We start from the raw sequence: 14,480 nt of genomic DNA, 5'->3' as shown, positions 1-14,480 counted from the left end.
TATTATTTTTTTTTTCTTTTTTTGTGTTTTTTCCTTTTCTGCCGTTCTCCGTTTCTTTGCTCACGCGTGGGGGAACGAAAGGGAAAGAGGAAGAGAGGAATACAACAAAACAACCCTGAGCAAGCGAGGAAAAGAAATAATTTGGGAAAGAGAAGAAAGAAAAAAAAAAAGAGGAAAAAAGAAGGAGGGGCACTCGACACCATGTCCTCTTCATCCGCCCCTGGAGGGGACTGCGACTATATCTTTAAAATCATCGTCATTGGTGATAGTGGTGTGGGAAAATCATCTCTGACGGTGCGTCTATCAGAAGATGTCTTCTACAAGGACTACGCATCCACCATCGCCATTGACTTCCGCATGCATCAGATGAATTACATGGATAAGCGTGTTCGCCTGCAGATCTGGGACACCGCTGGACAGGAACGATTTCAGTCCGTTGCCACTGCCTTCTACCGTGGTGCAAATGGTGTGATGCTTTGCTTTGACCTTACTCACCGCCCCTCGTTCCTCCATTTAGATCAATGGATTGAGCGTGTGCGTCAGCAGGCCCTTCCAGGAATACCATGTCTCCTTATTGGATGTAAAAGCGACGAGGCCCGCAGTGCACGACAAGTTTCAAAGGAGGAAGCAACCGCCTGGGCGCAGCAGCACGGCATTTCATACATCGAGACAAGCGCAAAAGAGAAGGAAAACGTGCAATATGCGTTTCAGGAGATTACCAAAGAGATCTTTTTGGATATGAAGGACCGCAACGGGAAGCCAATGGCGTCGGGCGGGAAGAGTGCAGGAAGGTCAGAAAGCGTGAGGTTAGATAGTCAAGGAGGAAGACGCAAAACCTCCGAAAGGGGCAGGTGCTGTTAGCACAAGGCCAAGAAGGGAAGGGATGGAAAAGAAAAAGTGGGGAAATTTGGGTTTGATACCTTTTGCTCGTGACGAAATAGGGGAACAAGGCGGGTTGAGTCCGCGTGCTGCTGCACGAACGAAGAAGAGGAGAAGGGGGAGGGGATGTTGTCATTGTCGGCGCGCCATTGTTAAACAAATGTCTTTCTTTTTTTTTTTTCTGAACATCTTTTTTTTTTTTTTTTTTTTTTTTTTTTAGGTTTTTCCACGTATTTCCGGTTGTTGTTGTTGTTCGTTTGTTTGTTTGTTTCTCTCTGCCGTTTTGTGATGATGTTTTTGCCGCTTCCGACTTTCCCCCACCACCTTCACGGCTCCCCCGTGGAAGAGAGCGGGCGGAGACGGAGTGTTACACAAAGGAACACACACACATATATATATATATATGTAGTGCATGTGTGAGTGATGAAGTGGGAGGAGGCACGAGGGGGAAAAAAGGAAGGAACACTGTGAAGGGAAAGAATATGTCGAGAAGGGCCTTGTTCTTTTTGTTGCAGTGCCTTTTTTTTTTTTCTTTTTCTTTTTCTTGGTGAAGAAGGGGGATTCTTTTTATTTTATTATTATGGATAATATTATTTATAATAATTATATCCCTTCACTTTCGCTCTCTTTCTCTCTTTTTCCTTTCTTTTTCTTTCTTTCTTTCTTACATCTGTTATGTGCGGCACGTTACGATTCCTGATTCTTTTCACTGCAGGATGAGGGGAGGTGCAATTACATGAGCGTGCGTGTTTCCCGTATGAATTGACATCATACACACACAAATATACACAAATACGACTTTTCTTGCCTCTTGTTGGTGTCATTGGCTGCGGAACGGCAAGAGAAGAGGAGAGAGGTGGTGAGGTGGTGGGGTGGTGTAGTCCAGAGAAGGAGCGGGTGTGGAGAGTGCGTCTTTACAGCATCAATAGGAATTTAAAAAAATAAAAAAAAGGAGGGTTCTTTTTCTTCGTTGTTGTTGTTGTTGTTGTTTTTAAGGTCAGTAACGCCTATAATAAAAGGTCCGGAAACTGCTTCTTATATTTATATCAATGCTTTCATTGTCTGTATTCTTTTTGTTCTTGCGGCTCTATTGCGCAATAACCGTGACAGCAACAATTGCCGCAGCGACAGCAGTAGGGGATGCTCGTTCGAGCAGTAAATGTACCCGTCGCCCAATTTACTATGCGTCGGATTGCCTTGAAATGAGCGAGTGTGCATGGTGTTGTGAACGGCCTATAGGCCAGCAGTGTTTTGATAAATTTGACAACAATTCCGTGGAACCGCCTTGCAGTGACTATGCCATTGTAACAAACCGCGATACAACATGTGGACAGCTTTGCTCTGTGAAATATGATGACTGTGAACGCTGTGAAATGAGAAATTGGTGTTATTTTTGCATTTCCACTTCCACGTGCCAGCCTCCATATGCGTCTTGCAGAAATGGTGAAGTCATTCAATCTTGTAAGATGCGTGAAAAGGAGGATGGGGGTAGCAATTATTACTTTACAGTAACCATTGGGGTAGGAGGCGCACTTATGGTATTTGCACTTATTGCAGCTTTGATTTTGTTGTCGCTACAATTACGCCGGCGGGAACAGGATGAGCAACAAAATTTTGTCGAGGAAGGAACACCTTTTCTTCGAGATGCCACCACTGTCGAGGAGAATACCAATGTCCAACCTGTCACAACGACGGCAACAGCTCCTACTACTGTTATAACTGCTTCTGGCATCATGCCTAGCAACATCACTACTACCACTAATGATAATAATGAAAATGACAACAGCACCAACGAGTATAATATTCATGACACTGAAAATAGTGATAGGGATAGTCATGATTTGGCGACAAATGCGTCTGCCGCGGTGGCATCGGGCGAGGAGCCCCCTGCAGCACGTGATTTTAGGGAGGAAGGGGGGGCAGAAGTGCGTCTGCCAACACCCCGGTCAGCGAAGTTCAGTACGGGGGAGGATGATTCTCTCTGTTTTCTGTGCCTTGATGCCAGTCCTTCCGTGACGTTTCTTCCATGCTATCATACCTGCTGCTGCGAAACATGCAGCAACAAACTACGCCCAACACGCGGCGATGTGTTGACGTGCCCTTTTTGTCGAACCAAGATAGTGGCGATGGTCAGCCTTCATAGTGTCTTGGCGCAGGCAGGTTTATCGTGACAAATTTTTCCCTCGCCGCCAATCGCATAATAAAAGAAGAAGAAGAAAAGGTGTATGTGTGCGCTTTGCTTTTGTTTTTGTTTTTGTTTTTGTTTTTTTTTTTTTTGGGCGGAATTTACGCTTTGGTTGTATAGTTGTTGTAGTGACCACTTTTTTGTGCTTGTTTGTATACATGCGAGAGTGAGAGTGAACGGAAAGGAGTGAAACACCATTTACAATAACCAGTATGTATATATACTGCCTTTTTTTTTTTTTTTTTTTTTTTTTGTATACATCCCTCGTTTTAGGAGACAATTTTTTGTCCCATGCGGCGTTTAGAAGAAGGTATTTACTATATATATATATATCTCTATGTGTACTCCCTCAATATGTGTTTTTGTGTTTTTTATTTGTGTGTGTTTGTGTGTGTGTGTGTGTGTGTGTGATTTGGATTTTTTTTTTCCTTGAGAAGACGTCACTGTATGTGTATATATACATGTATTTGATGTATATGTTATTTTATTTTATATTATTTTATTTTGTGTCTGTAGACAATCCTCCTCTTGTATTTTGCCTCGTTTCCCATTTTTGTTTTGTTTTATTTTATTTATTTTATTTTGTCATGTGGGGGATTTTGTTAGTTGCAGATGATCTCAACGCGGTACAAAGTGATTGAGAAGCCGGGCGGCCTTGGCGAAGTCGTGCAAGTTGCAGTAAAGGACATTGGCGTGAATACGGGAGAAAACACGCCCGCGCTGTTCGTATCCCCCTTGCAGACGCTGACGACGACAATGGGCGTTAATTCATGGTCTCAGAAGGAAACTACGACATGTGCCGCGTGTGCACGCAGACAGGAGCGTATGTTTCAACTGGAGATGCAGTTGCAGCAGTTAGAGACGCAGTTGCGTGTTAACAACATACTGAACGCGTTAATGAATAGCATGGAGGCACAAGGGACCGCGGCTGGAGAAAGTGCCGGTTGGGATTACACCAGTAGGCCCCATGGGACACGCCGACGTTTGCAGCGCCAATCTTCGCCGTTAAATCAGGAAAAGGAAGACGAGGAACCGAATGAGACGCTGTTAGAGATGATGCGGGAGGAGCTTAAGCGCCAGGATCTGCTTCATGCCTTGATGGACCTTATGGAGCGCCCCACATATGCAGAGAGGCAAGAGATCAAGAAGTTTGTGCCAAAAAATGTGAAGGCTCTCTTATTTACTCCTTCAAAAAATGTTTTTTCGATTCCCACACCAGAAAAATCGATGTAAAAAGAAAGAGAGAGAGAGAGAGAGGAGGATGTCGAGGAAATTTGGAATAGACCAAACAGCGGCTGCTTGACCCTTTGACTGATGGCTTATGTCCAGGCGTCTGTCCGGCATTTCTTTCTGTTTTGTAGTGTTTATGTGTATGTGGGTGTGTTTGCTTACTGGGTCGTTTCTGTTGCTTTTGATTTGGTGTAAAAGCTTTATTCTTTCATCCCTGCACCTTTCCATATATATATATATATATATGTATGCATGCATGTATGTAAATTCACTTTTTTTTTTTTTTTTGCTTTACTCGAAAGGTGCCCATTTTTTGCTTTATTTGTTTCTGCGCCCATCGCCAAAGTCAAAGAAAAAAGAGGATCAATTATTACTTCATGATGGCCAACATGATGACTCGGCTGGATGCCAGTGTATTCCCGCCAAGGAAGCCCGGGCAAACAGACGGTGATCTTCGAAAAGAACTCAATGAACGCAAGGCACCACGTGATTCGACGATTCTTACCCGAACCGAGTTGGACATTGTGCGTAGTATGATCGCGGGGAAGAATGTCATGACGTTTCCCCTCCAAAGCACCGTGCGAACCCGCACCGCTGCCGCCAATGAGCGAAAGCAGCGCATGCAGGAATACGATGCCCTACATCGCCTGCATGGAGACGATGATAAGACGCTTGAAGACATTGAGGAGGAGCAGCAGAAGCGACTTCACTTGGAGCGGGCCAAGAACCTCATTGACGAGCAATTTGAAGAGGTGAGAGCCATGAATCAAATTGTAATGGAGGCAAAGTGTGTTGCCATCCGCAATGCACAGCTGATGGAGAAGAAGCGCGGCAAAGAGGAGGAAAGGGCACAGGAGAAGGAGCTGGACCAGATGATGTTGTTTGAGTCCAAGAAGGCACAGCAGCTGTACGAAGAACGTGAGCGACAACAGATAGAAGGTCGCAAGAAGAACTTGGCGGTCATTAAGGCGCAGCTGGAAGAGCGGGAGGTTGACCGAATTCGAAAGCTCGAGGCCCACCAACAGGAACAGGAGGCGATGACGCGCCATATTGAACGTCTGCGGGAGGAAGAAGCGGCGGAGAAATTACGCCGACAGGAAGCCGCACGTCGTCTGATGGAGGACGCCGCACTTGCTAACGCGGAGCAGATCAAACTGAAGAAGCGGCAGCAGGAATTGGAATTGGAAGAAGACAAGCGTGTAGCGCAATACATCAAAGAGAAGGAGGAGCGTGAACGTCGCTTCGCGGAGGAGCAGCAGCGCATACGGGAAGAAAAGGAGCGGGAAGTTGCCAGACTTCGGGCGCAGCAACAGCGGGTGCAGGACAAACAGGCCGAGCTGGATGAAGTTCGAGCCAAACGTATACAGGAGGCGCACGCGCGGGAGATGCGACGTAAAGAAAAGGAGCGAAAGGAACACGAACGAGCCGTCTTGCAGGATTTGGCCCGTGTCCGCGAACAACAGATGGAGGAGCGCAAACGCATCAAGGAGGAACAACGGCAGCAAGAGATAGAGGAACTTGAGCACATCGTCGCTGTACAAAAACTTGCGCTTGAGCAGGAGCGTGAGCGCAAGGCGCGCGCACGCCAGCAACATGAAGAGAATTCTTTGGCGGTGCTTAAGCAGATCATGGAGGTGGAAGAGCGTCGTCGCCGCGAGCGCCAAGAGTACGTTGCGGAGGGAAATCATGTCATGATGCTGATGCGGGATCGTGAGGCGGCGATTGAGGCCATTCGTCAGCGAAAGCTTGCGGAGTTAGGGGAACTCGGCGTGCCCGAAGAGTACTGCCAGGCGCTAATGAAGAAAATCAAAGTGCGGGGTGCAGTATGACCCAACTCCCCCTTCGCCTCCTTCCCGGTCCCCTAGCGACAAGGGCAGATAATACCGCCACCGCCCATATGGCCACGATGAACAGAATCTTTTTATGTTTTTGTGCGCTGGGGGAAGGGAAAGTATTATTGCGGTTGGTGTCTCCCCTTGACGGTTTCCTCATTTTCTCTTCTTCTTCTTTACCATTTCTCTTTACCCGATTGTTTTTGGTATTTGCGAGCGTGTGAGAGGAAGCAGGGGGAAGAGGGGGAGGGAAGTGAGTGAGGTGCATGCGGGAAGGTTGTTGATGCGCGCTGTTTCATCCCTAGAACTGCGGCAAGCGGAGCTGATGTATGATAGATGGATGTATGTTATCCCGCCTGACCGATTTTCTATTTTTCTTTTTTTTTTTATTTTGTGTGTGAATGTGCATGTGCTTATTTTATTTCTCTGTTGCCGTTGTGTGTACCTTTGATGGACGAGGTGAAAAATTGTGCGAATGAACCCCGTGCACTCCTTCCGATGTCTTCTTTCCTTCTTTCTTTTTCTATTGCAGCGTGAACAGCAGCAGAGGCGTGCGCTCAACCGGGGGCGGGTGTAGAGGAGAGGCTGAACGGAGGAAGACTGGGAGCGAAAAAAGAAGGGCGGAGCACGCGCCCCGCAGGCGAGAGGAAAACACACGAGTGAAGGAGAAGAAGAAAAACAAAAAAGAACGAAAAGGCAAAAAAAAAAAGAGGGGGAAAACAAAAGGATGGGCAACAGGCAGACGGTGCAGCCGCTGATTGGGGGGCCGAGAACTTTCTACCTTGTCTCGGGCGGGCCGAGAATCCGATACGTTGGCCACCCGTCCAGTGCCGGTCCGCTCATCTTCCACATTGAAACGGATCTCATGGACGACAATGAGGCTGTGGACCGTGCGGAGACGATTCAGCTGCCAGTGGCTGTTCCATCAAGGCAGAAATTTAGACTGGTGCAATTGGACTCGAAGAATAGGGAATCTGGTTTTCTGCTCTCTTTTTCGATTGTCATGTCGGAGCCGGGGCAGACGCTTCGGGTACTCGCAGGCGTGGACATTGAATATCGCGCCGGGGAAGGGGTGCAGTTGATGCAGTCGGAGAAGAGTCAAAACCCCTTTTGTTTATTGGAGTTTGTCTCACCGGAAGAATTCCGGGAGGAAATTGAAGTTAGCGAGGTGCTGCATCCTGAAAAGCTTAACAAGGCCATCTTTAGGTATTCTGAAAACGGGGCAAGGCGCCTGACGTACGCACCGATTGCCATTGAACTTGTGTATGAGGCGCCCACCGACAGAGCCCCATCTAAAAGCCCAGATTGCATTAGCCCGTCCTCTGCCAAATCTGTCTTTGCGTCCAGACAGGAGTGCGAGAACAGCATGAGCCACAACAGCCATGCTTCTTTCGCGGCGAAGTTGCTTCCACAGACCGAGCGAATGGTACAGTACACCTTTCTGGATATTCCCGAAGGTGCTCTGGGGCGTACAAAGGTGTCGTTGTTGCCAAAAAGCGAACCACAGGAAGGAGCAGCGCGGATTGTGTATGAAGCAAAGATTCTGCGGCAGCTTTTGCAACACGGCACACAGGTGTATGAGCTGGACGATGTCTTTGACCTTGGTGGTGATGGGAGTGAAAATAATCTTGATGGCAACGATGAAGAAGAGGAAGAAATAGATCTTTGCGTCATTTGCTTATTGAACCCAAAAGACACAACACTTCTTCCGTGTCGTCATATGTGCCTCTGTTACGAGTGCGCTAGCATTTTGCGATTTCAGCAAAACAACCGGTGCCCTGTTTGTCGCTCCAACATTGACCGTGTCATGACACTCTGAGGGGTTGTATTTATACCGTTGCAAGGACGGCGCAGTGCCAAGGATGGCATGGAAAATGACGGTGGAAGTCTCATCTGCTCAGAGAAGGAAAGAGTGAACGAGAGAGAGACAGGAAGAAACACACATACGCACACCATTTATGAATGTGCGTGGTTGGAGAATATGTTGTTGTTTTTTGTTTTTTTGCTTTTTGCCCATTTTTTTTTTTTTGTTTTTTATCTTTGCGTCTTTTGTCTGTGTCTTCTTTTTGCTTCTTTGTGTTGTTTTGGTTTTATTTATTTCCGCCCATTCAACTTTGATGGACACTTTCCTGAGTCCGTTTCTTTTCTCCTCTCTCTCTGTATATATGTGTTTGCATGTGTTTCTGCTGGGGGGTTTTTTTGTTGCCTTTTTCTCTTTGCGTCGAGCATCGTCTCGTCGCGGCGTCGCTTCCCCGTTGCGTCTCCTGCTGCAGTTGTGGGAGCAGAAACGCGCTGTGACCCTCCCGACCTCCTCCCTCTTCTTTTCCTCCTCCCTGTTTCTCTCCCGCAGGAAGTAGTAATGCCACACACAACGCCCACGGCGGCGCGAAGAGAAGAGGAGGCTGCAGGAGAAAAGAGGGATGTAAGCAGCAGGTCTGGCAGTGAAAGCGGCAGCAAAAACAACACAAACGACAACGATGTCGCCGTGGAGGCACGACGACCGTCACGACGTGCACTGCACCGACATGCCGTGAAGAAGTTTAATGAACGGCGGAAAAATGAAGAGCGAAGGCGTCTGGCGGACGAGCGCGATGGGAAACTGTTGGACCGCAACAATGCGACTGAAACTGTAGCTGGTGGTAGTGAAGGAACTCCCGTCTCTCATGCCGACTGGGGCGGGGAACTGCAGGCCACGCAATTGCTTCGTGTGAATCCCATGGAAAAATCAATTCTGATAAATAAGTGGGAGTTTGAGTTTTTTTTTCGGACAATACCGTCTGAATTATTGCAGACGCCTGCGGAATCGAAGGGTCCAGACACCGCCGTGGTTCCACCTTCCTCCTCGTCGCTTTACAATGAGCAGGAGCAATCGCTTGTTGTGCTGAATGATGATAGGCATCGAAATTCGGGCGGATCCATTTCTCTGAAGACTCTGATGCAGAGTAGTATCACAAAGAGCATTCATGTAAGGCGTGTGGAAGGGGTCCCACCGCTTCCCATGAAGACGCCGATGCAGCCTGGAACAGACTTGGATCAACCAACCCGGAACTACCTGTTACCGGACACAACGTATAATGTTCATCAACACGCCCCGGGGTTCGAGCGCGATCAGAATGCAGCGAAGAGGTCGCTACTTGCCTGCGCCGTGCAGGAGTGGCGTGGTGGGGAAGAAAACGTTTTGCTGCTCTCAACGGGTGAGGCGCTGAGAAGTGTATTTGAGTCCACATACTGCGATGAGAAGCCTCTTGCTTTAGAAGTGAGGCGAATGGGGCCAACATTGTTGATTGACTCACACAATGAGCGGGATTTTCGCACAAGGGTGCGTGACATGCGGGAGAAGGCGCTGTTGGGTAAAGCGCTCTACCGCATTCACAACGATGTCTTTTCTTGGAAAGAAACCGACGATGATAATTATGAGGGCGCAGGCGGTGGGGTTCTGTCACTACCGACACACCGCGTGGGGTCACTTGCCCTATCAAAGGAGATAAGAACACTGAGTCGATATTCACACATATTCTCATGGGAGATTGGTCTAATGGATGTGTTGGTTGGCATTGACACACCCATTGTGATCGACCGTAGGGACAACACGGAGTTTGTACTGAAGTTGGAGAACACCTCAGTCGTCATGACACCACAGGAGATCCAACGTGATGCATTGCGGTGTTGGTTCGATGCAACGCTTGCCAATGTGCCGCATGTTGGCATCTATGTACACAATGATGGTATTATTCAGCGGTATGAAGTAAGAAAAGTGCAAGAATTGCTTGGAATTGTCGAGGGAAGCATGGCAACGGCAGCCATGAATTTTACAATGAATGTGCTTCAATGGTTGGTGAAGCAGTGTAAAAAGGATGGGACGACGTATGCGGTAATACGCAACTACGAGTCGGGATACTTGGAGATTTATGAATACTCAAGAGATGAGCGCCTTGAGAAGTTTCTCCCGGATGATGGGGCGTGCGGAAAAGGCAATTTTGTGGGGGTCAATGATGTGATAAACAATAGTAAGTTCAACCGCGGCCGTGAGAAGTCTGGTGTAGAGGAGATTACCGAGACGCAGCGGGCAGAGGAGGAGAAGAGCGCAGAGGAGAACGAGCGGCTTAACTGGGGGTTGGCGACCATGTGCTTTCGAATGGGTATGCATTTAAAGGACTCGGAACAGAAGGCATCGGATGCGGTTTCTTTGCTACTACGCAGCTTTGCCGTGTACTTTATGCAACGTGCAAAGATGGATGAAGCTTGCAGTCATGTGTGCGAAATTGCAAAGTGTCTGCCTGCTCTTATCGGTCGTCTGATCAAAAATCGAAAGGCGGCAATTGAGGAAGCAGGTGGCATCATACAGTTGCCGGAAATTTATCGAGAAGCCTTTTTGACATGTGGCCGCTTTGAAATGCGCCTTCAGGAAGCCGCATACGATGAGACGCTTAGTGTCGCCATACGCCGGGCCTTTTTGCGGTGTATTCTGCCATGTAGTGCCGCCTTATGTGTGTGCGTTGCCCGTACGATGGAAGAGTTTGCTGCAGAGCGGCGTGTGTACATGCAGTTGCGGGCGGAGAATAATCGAGGTAGTCATGTTCACATCCACAGTCTTATTGCGAAGGACCTTCTGCAGGTCGTCGTGGAGGGGCTGTTGCGCCTGGAGCAAATGAACCGAATTTTGAAAAGCGGTGCAGCACTCACAAAGGGCATGCCGTTGGGCACAAAAGTGGAGTCAATGGCATTGATGGATACAAAAACAGAAATACTTGACGTGACACCACTGGAAACCACGGTGTGGGAACTCTACACGGACGTTGTGCTCCTCGTCATGAGCGACCGGACACCGTTTACGGCGGATGTCCTGGTGGAACTGAGCCGCCGCATCAAAGCCCGCGAGCAACGACGTCGTTGTGGAGGCGGCAGTAAAGACTGTGATCATGAGGACAACCACAACAGCAGCGGCAGCGGCAGCACGGAGACGATTGTCGCAGGGGAGTCGACCCTGGCGTGGCTGTCGGCCCTTACGCCTGATGTCGTGTCGCTCTCCTTCACGGCGCTGCGGTTCCTCACAAGAGCGGGCCTTCAGTCCAAGCGGCTCCTATCGAAGACGGCGCAGGTGTACTACCACGTGGGGCACCATTACTTTTTGACCGACCGCTACACCAAGGCGCTCGAGTCCCTACACCGAGCTCAGTCACTCTTCAAGGCGATGCAGCAAGCTCCGGCAGACACAGTGTTTGGTGCGTGTTGCACCTCCTCCGCAACGGTGACACTACGAAACGTTCAGCAATCACTGGGTGAATTGTACATTCGCATGACACGCCTTAAAACCCGTCCTGTGCCAACCGAAATGAAACTGAGTTTGCAGCAGCCACTGCTGATGGGTGAAGTGCAGGAGTTATCACAGGAGGAGGAGAATTTTTTCCGCCACGCGGTTGATTCCTTTACGAGTTGCGAGGCAAAGGAACAGCTGGCGTCCGCCCTCAGAAAATACGCCTCGCGGCAAATTGGTCAAGTTGCCTTCAGTGGCCAACAAGCGGATGTCGCAAAGGGGCGTCATATCTTCTCCATGTTGCGGAAGGTTGGGGAGCTGACTTCCAATGACGTTGAAATTGACTGGGAGGTCCTGCGGCTGTTTACATGCTCAGCACATCACGCGGCCCTGCAACACCGAGCGGAGCTGATCTTGTCACAGTGGACAGCAGGTGGCGGAACACCCGAGGCGGGTGCTGTACGCATGCCACTGAAACTCATGTCCACCGTGCATCCTGTGGAGTGTGCATTGCAGATGGCTCTCGTGTCTCTCTCACTGTTGGAGAATAAAAAGAAGGTTAAGATGCACCAAGTGATGGGTCTTTTGCGGGCAAGTGTCGCCCATCTCATGGTTGCAATAAAAGATGCTCATGCGGCGAGCAAGACACCTGGTGCTCTGCTGGTTCGTGCCATGTCCACATGGAAAGCGCGCTGCACACATGAGTGGGTATGCCGCATTTCAATAATGATGAGCCTTCGCGCCATGCGAGTAATGGTGCGTCTGTTAACAGGCGATAAGGCATCGGAGGCGAAGCAGCTGCTTCGACGACTAATAGAAATGGAGGAAAAACATTCTGAGATTTTAAATAAATCGGAGATTTGCACGGGAAAATGTCAATTTTGGCGCCTCTCTGAAACCCTTATGGAGTCTTTGCAGGATGTTGCCAAGTGGTGACAGGATGACCCTTTTGTTTTTGCGTATATTTTAATTCCTTTTATATATATCTACGTTTACACAGAAGTTATCTATATATCAATCAATCAATCAATATATACATATATATACCGAAAGATCTTTGTGGATTTTTTGCTGTTGACTTGAATAAATTTATCCCTCTTATGTGTGTGTGTGTAACCGCTTTTTTACTTCCACCCCTCTTCTCTCAGAGATTATCGTGTGGACGTCGTGATGCATATTGTTGCACCGAAAGGAATTTTAATGGGAGGCACAGAAATAAAAGGAAATATGTTTTATTCTTCTTTTACTCCCCGCATATTTTTGCTGCAATGTCATTGCTCCGCGCTTTTTTTTTCGTTTTGTTTTGGCTCTTTTCTTGTTAAAACCAACAACAACGACAACAACGTGCCTTTGCCCACCAACAACACCAGCCACAACCGAACAAGTAACATTAGCGAAGGTGGGTAGGTTGAAGGGGGGCGGGCGATGCAACGTGCAGGCTGCGGCATTGTGCGGCCTGGAAGGGGCTGCCACACGACGCCGCTTTACTGCAGTCTGGCAACCATCTCGACCGGTGTCTTTGATCACTTACCGTTTCAGCACCGGCGTCAGCATGCCTTCAACACCCTTCCGTTGCATGACGCAAACCATTTTGGAGGCCGGACTGCGTATTTGCGTGAGATTGGCCCGGTGAACATCAAAAAGAGCGGACGACGGTTTAAGAAGGATCTGCGGACGGTCCAGTTTAACGTCGATATTTGGTGTGCGCAACAGACGTTGCGGAAGCGGTGGAAGCAGCGGGATTGGGAGGTGATCGAAGTGCCGTTCCGGCTGGCACCGGCGGAACAGCAGCGTGTCATACCGGAGATGTACACTGACGTGCCGCCGATGACAGACCCCGAGCGTCATGACTTTAGCAACATACGAAACAAAGTCTACGACCGTGAAGAGTTGCAAGGCGTACTTTTTGGAGCGTCCGGGCCACTGCCGTACCCTCCACTGCAGCGTATCGATCGGCAGGCCATGACGTTGGACAAATTCCTGTAGAGGCGTCAAGAAGAAAAAGAGGAGGTGGAGGGGGCACTCATGGGCCACGCAACATTTCTCAAAGGATGAAAAAAATAAAAAAGTTGGGCGACGTCGTTGACTCCTTTTTTTTTTTCTTTTTTCTTTTTGTTTTTGTTTGTTTTTTATTTTGTATGCGTCTTTTAATTATTATTATTTTTTTTTTTTTTAGGAGTTGTTTGTCTATTTTCTCTGTGCGTGCCAGCCGGACGACGTGAAGACTCGCCTGAAGTATAACAGCCAACGACACAACAAACAAAAACAACAACAACAGCCACCAAAAAAAAAAAAAAAAAAGAAAGAAAGAAAGAAGGGAAAAGGACACAAGAGCAGAGCAAAAGGAAGGAAGGAAGGAAGAACAAAATTAAAGAGGGAACACACCTCCACGCAAGGACGTTTAAACAAAAGGTGATTAGTCACACCCCGATGGAGACAACATATAGCAGTAACGCGGATCGCCTGGAATACTTGTACCTGAACTTAGTGGGCCAAGTGGTTCAGGTTCGTCTGGTAGACGGTTCGTCTTTGGAGGGCATTTTTGTCTCACGCACAGATGTCGACGCGGACACGGAGGCGGGTATTCTTCTCTGCTGCACTCGTTGTCTCCCCTCTTCGAAGCACAAGCCGCTGGACCCCTCATGCCTGGAGTTATTGGAAGACACAATTATTCCCTACCGGGACGTAGTGATGATGGAGGTGCAAAACGCAAAGATCCGAACAGAGGCGCCTGGCAGAACGGACACCGTTCGCAGTGATTACTCCATGAACAAAATTGACTGGGCGGATGAGGGTGCGAATGAGCTTCTGGACAGTGAGCAACATCAAACCGGTGCGTGGGATCAGTTTGAGGCAAACGAGAAGAACTTTGGGGTGAAGACGACATACAAGGAAGAGCTCTACACTACCCGGCTGGATCACAGTAAGATCACGGAGGAACAGAGGGCACATGCCGATCGTGTGGCTCGTGAAATTGAGGTGTCCGCAACGCGTGGTATTGCCCACCGAATGGAGCGTGAGGAGTTCTTGAAGGATGATGGAGGCATGGATGAGGGCACGCTTTACTCCGATGTGCAGCGTCCGCAGGAAAAGAAGAAGA

The 14,480-nt window shown here is 48.6% G+C and overlaps 8 protein-coding genes across 8 annotated transcripts, besides 19 other annotated features; all 8 read left to right on the top strand.

Annotated features, from left to right (window-relative positions):
• Positions 1 to 14,480: a sequence feature (heterozygous, non-Esmeraldo-like haplotype).
• Positions 3 to 40: a sequence feature (A-rich).
• Positions 73 to 186: a sequence feature (CT-rich).
• On the top strand, positions 202 to 861 carry Tc00.1047053509571.79 (rab1 small GTP-binding protein, putative; the record flags this gene model as incomplete). The annotated part of the gene is made up of 1 exon (XM_802868.1): positions 202 to 861. One exon carries the CDS (start codon positions 202 to 204, stop codon positions 859 to 861), a length of 660 nt encoding a protein of 219 aa, XP_807961.1.
• Positions 1,045 to 1,097: a microsatellite.
• Positions 1,399 to 1,425: a microsatellite.
• Positions 1,444 to 1,488: a sequence feature (AT_rich).
• Positions 1,502 to 1,545: a sequence feature (GA-rich).
• Positions 1,810 to 1,830: a sequence feature (AT_rich).
• Positions 1,849 to 1,869: a microsatellite.
• Tc00.1047053509571.70 (hypothetical protein, conserved) lies at positions 1,929 to 3,050 on the top strand (the record flags this gene model as incomplete). The annotated part of the gene is made up of 1 exon (XM_802867.1): positions 1,929 to 3,050. One exon carries the CDS (start codon positions 1,929 to 1,931, stop codon positions 3,048 to 3,050), a length of 1,122 nt encoding a protein of 373 aa, XP_807960.1.
• Positions 3,115 to 3,153: a microsatellite.
• Positions 3,293 to 3,317: a microsatellite.
• Positions 3,441 to 3,474: a microsatellite.
• Positions 3,540 to 3,570: a microsatellite.
• Positions 3,616 to 3,648: a microsatellite.
• On the top strand, positions 3,677 to 4,297 carry Tc00.1047053509571.60 (hypothetical protein, conserved; the record flags this gene model as incomplete). The annotated part of the gene is made up of 1 exon (XM_802866.1): positions 3,677 to 4,297. One exon carries the CDS (start codon positions 3,677 to 3,679, stop codon positions 4,295 to 4,297), a length of 621 nt encoding a protein of 206 aa, XP_807959.1.
• Positions 4,522 to 4,559: a microsatellite.
• Positions 4,672 to 6,123, top strand: Tc00.1047053509571.50 (hypothetical protein, conserved; the record flags this gene model as incomplete). The annotated part of the gene is made up of 1 exon (XM_802865.1): positions 4,672 to 6,123. The coding sequence occupies one exon, from the start codon at positions 4,672 to 4,674 to the stop codon at positions 6,121 to 6,123; it is 1,452 nt and encodes a 483-aa protein (XP_807958.1).
• Positions 6,789 to 6,851: a sequence feature (T-rich).
• On the top strand, positions 6,854 to 7,945 carry Tc00.1047053509571.40 (hypothetical protein, conserved; the record flags this gene model as incomplete). Its single annotated transcript, XM_802864.1, has 1 exon — positions 6,854 to 7,945. The coding sequence occupies one exon, from the start codon at positions 6,854 to 6,856 to the stop codon at positions 7,943 to 7,945; it is 1,092 nt and encodes a 363-aa protein (XP_807957.1).
• Positions 7,994 to 12,316, top strand: Tc00.1047053509571.30 (hypothetical protein, conserved; the record flags this gene model as incomplete). Its single annotated transcript, XM_802863.1, has 1 exon — positions 7,994 to 12,316. One exon carries the CDS (start codon positions 7,994 to 7,996, stop codon positions 12,314 to 12,316), a length of 4,323 nt encoding a protein of 1,440 aa, XP_807956.1.
• Positions 8,111 to 8,226: a sequence feature (A-rich).
• Positions 12,806 to 13,366, top strand: Tc00.1047053509571.10 (hypothetical protein, conserved; the record flags this gene model as incomplete). Its single annotated transcript, XM_802862.1, has 1 exon — positions 12,806 to 13,366. The coding sequence occupies one exon, from the start codon at positions 12,806 to 12,808 to the stop codon at positions 13,364 to 13,366; it is 561 nt and encodes a 186-aa protein (XP_807955.1).
• Positions 13,471 to 13,554: a sequence feature (A-rich).
• Positions 13,664 to 13,701: a sequence feature (CT-rich).
• Tc00.1047053509571.4 (hypothetical protein, conserved) lies at positions 13,811 to 14,480 on the top strand (the record flags this gene model as incomplete). The annotated part of the gene is made up of 1 exon (XM_802869.1): positions 13,811 to 14,480. A coding segment is annotated over one exon (670 nt), but the record flags the coding sequence as incomplete, so codon positions are not given.

This window comes from Trypanosoma cruzi, genomic scaffold (assembly GCF_000209065.1).
Source record: "Trypanosoma cruzi strain CL Brener 1047053516273 genomic scaffold, whole genome shotgun sequence".
Taxonomy (NCBI): Eukaryota; Euglenozoa; class Kinetoplastea; order Trypanosomatida; family Trypanosomatidae; genus Trypanosoma; species Trypanosoma cruzi.
The sequence above is the reverse complement of the archived record's forward strand: the minus strand, read 5'-3'. Positions and strand labels throughout refer to the sequence as shown.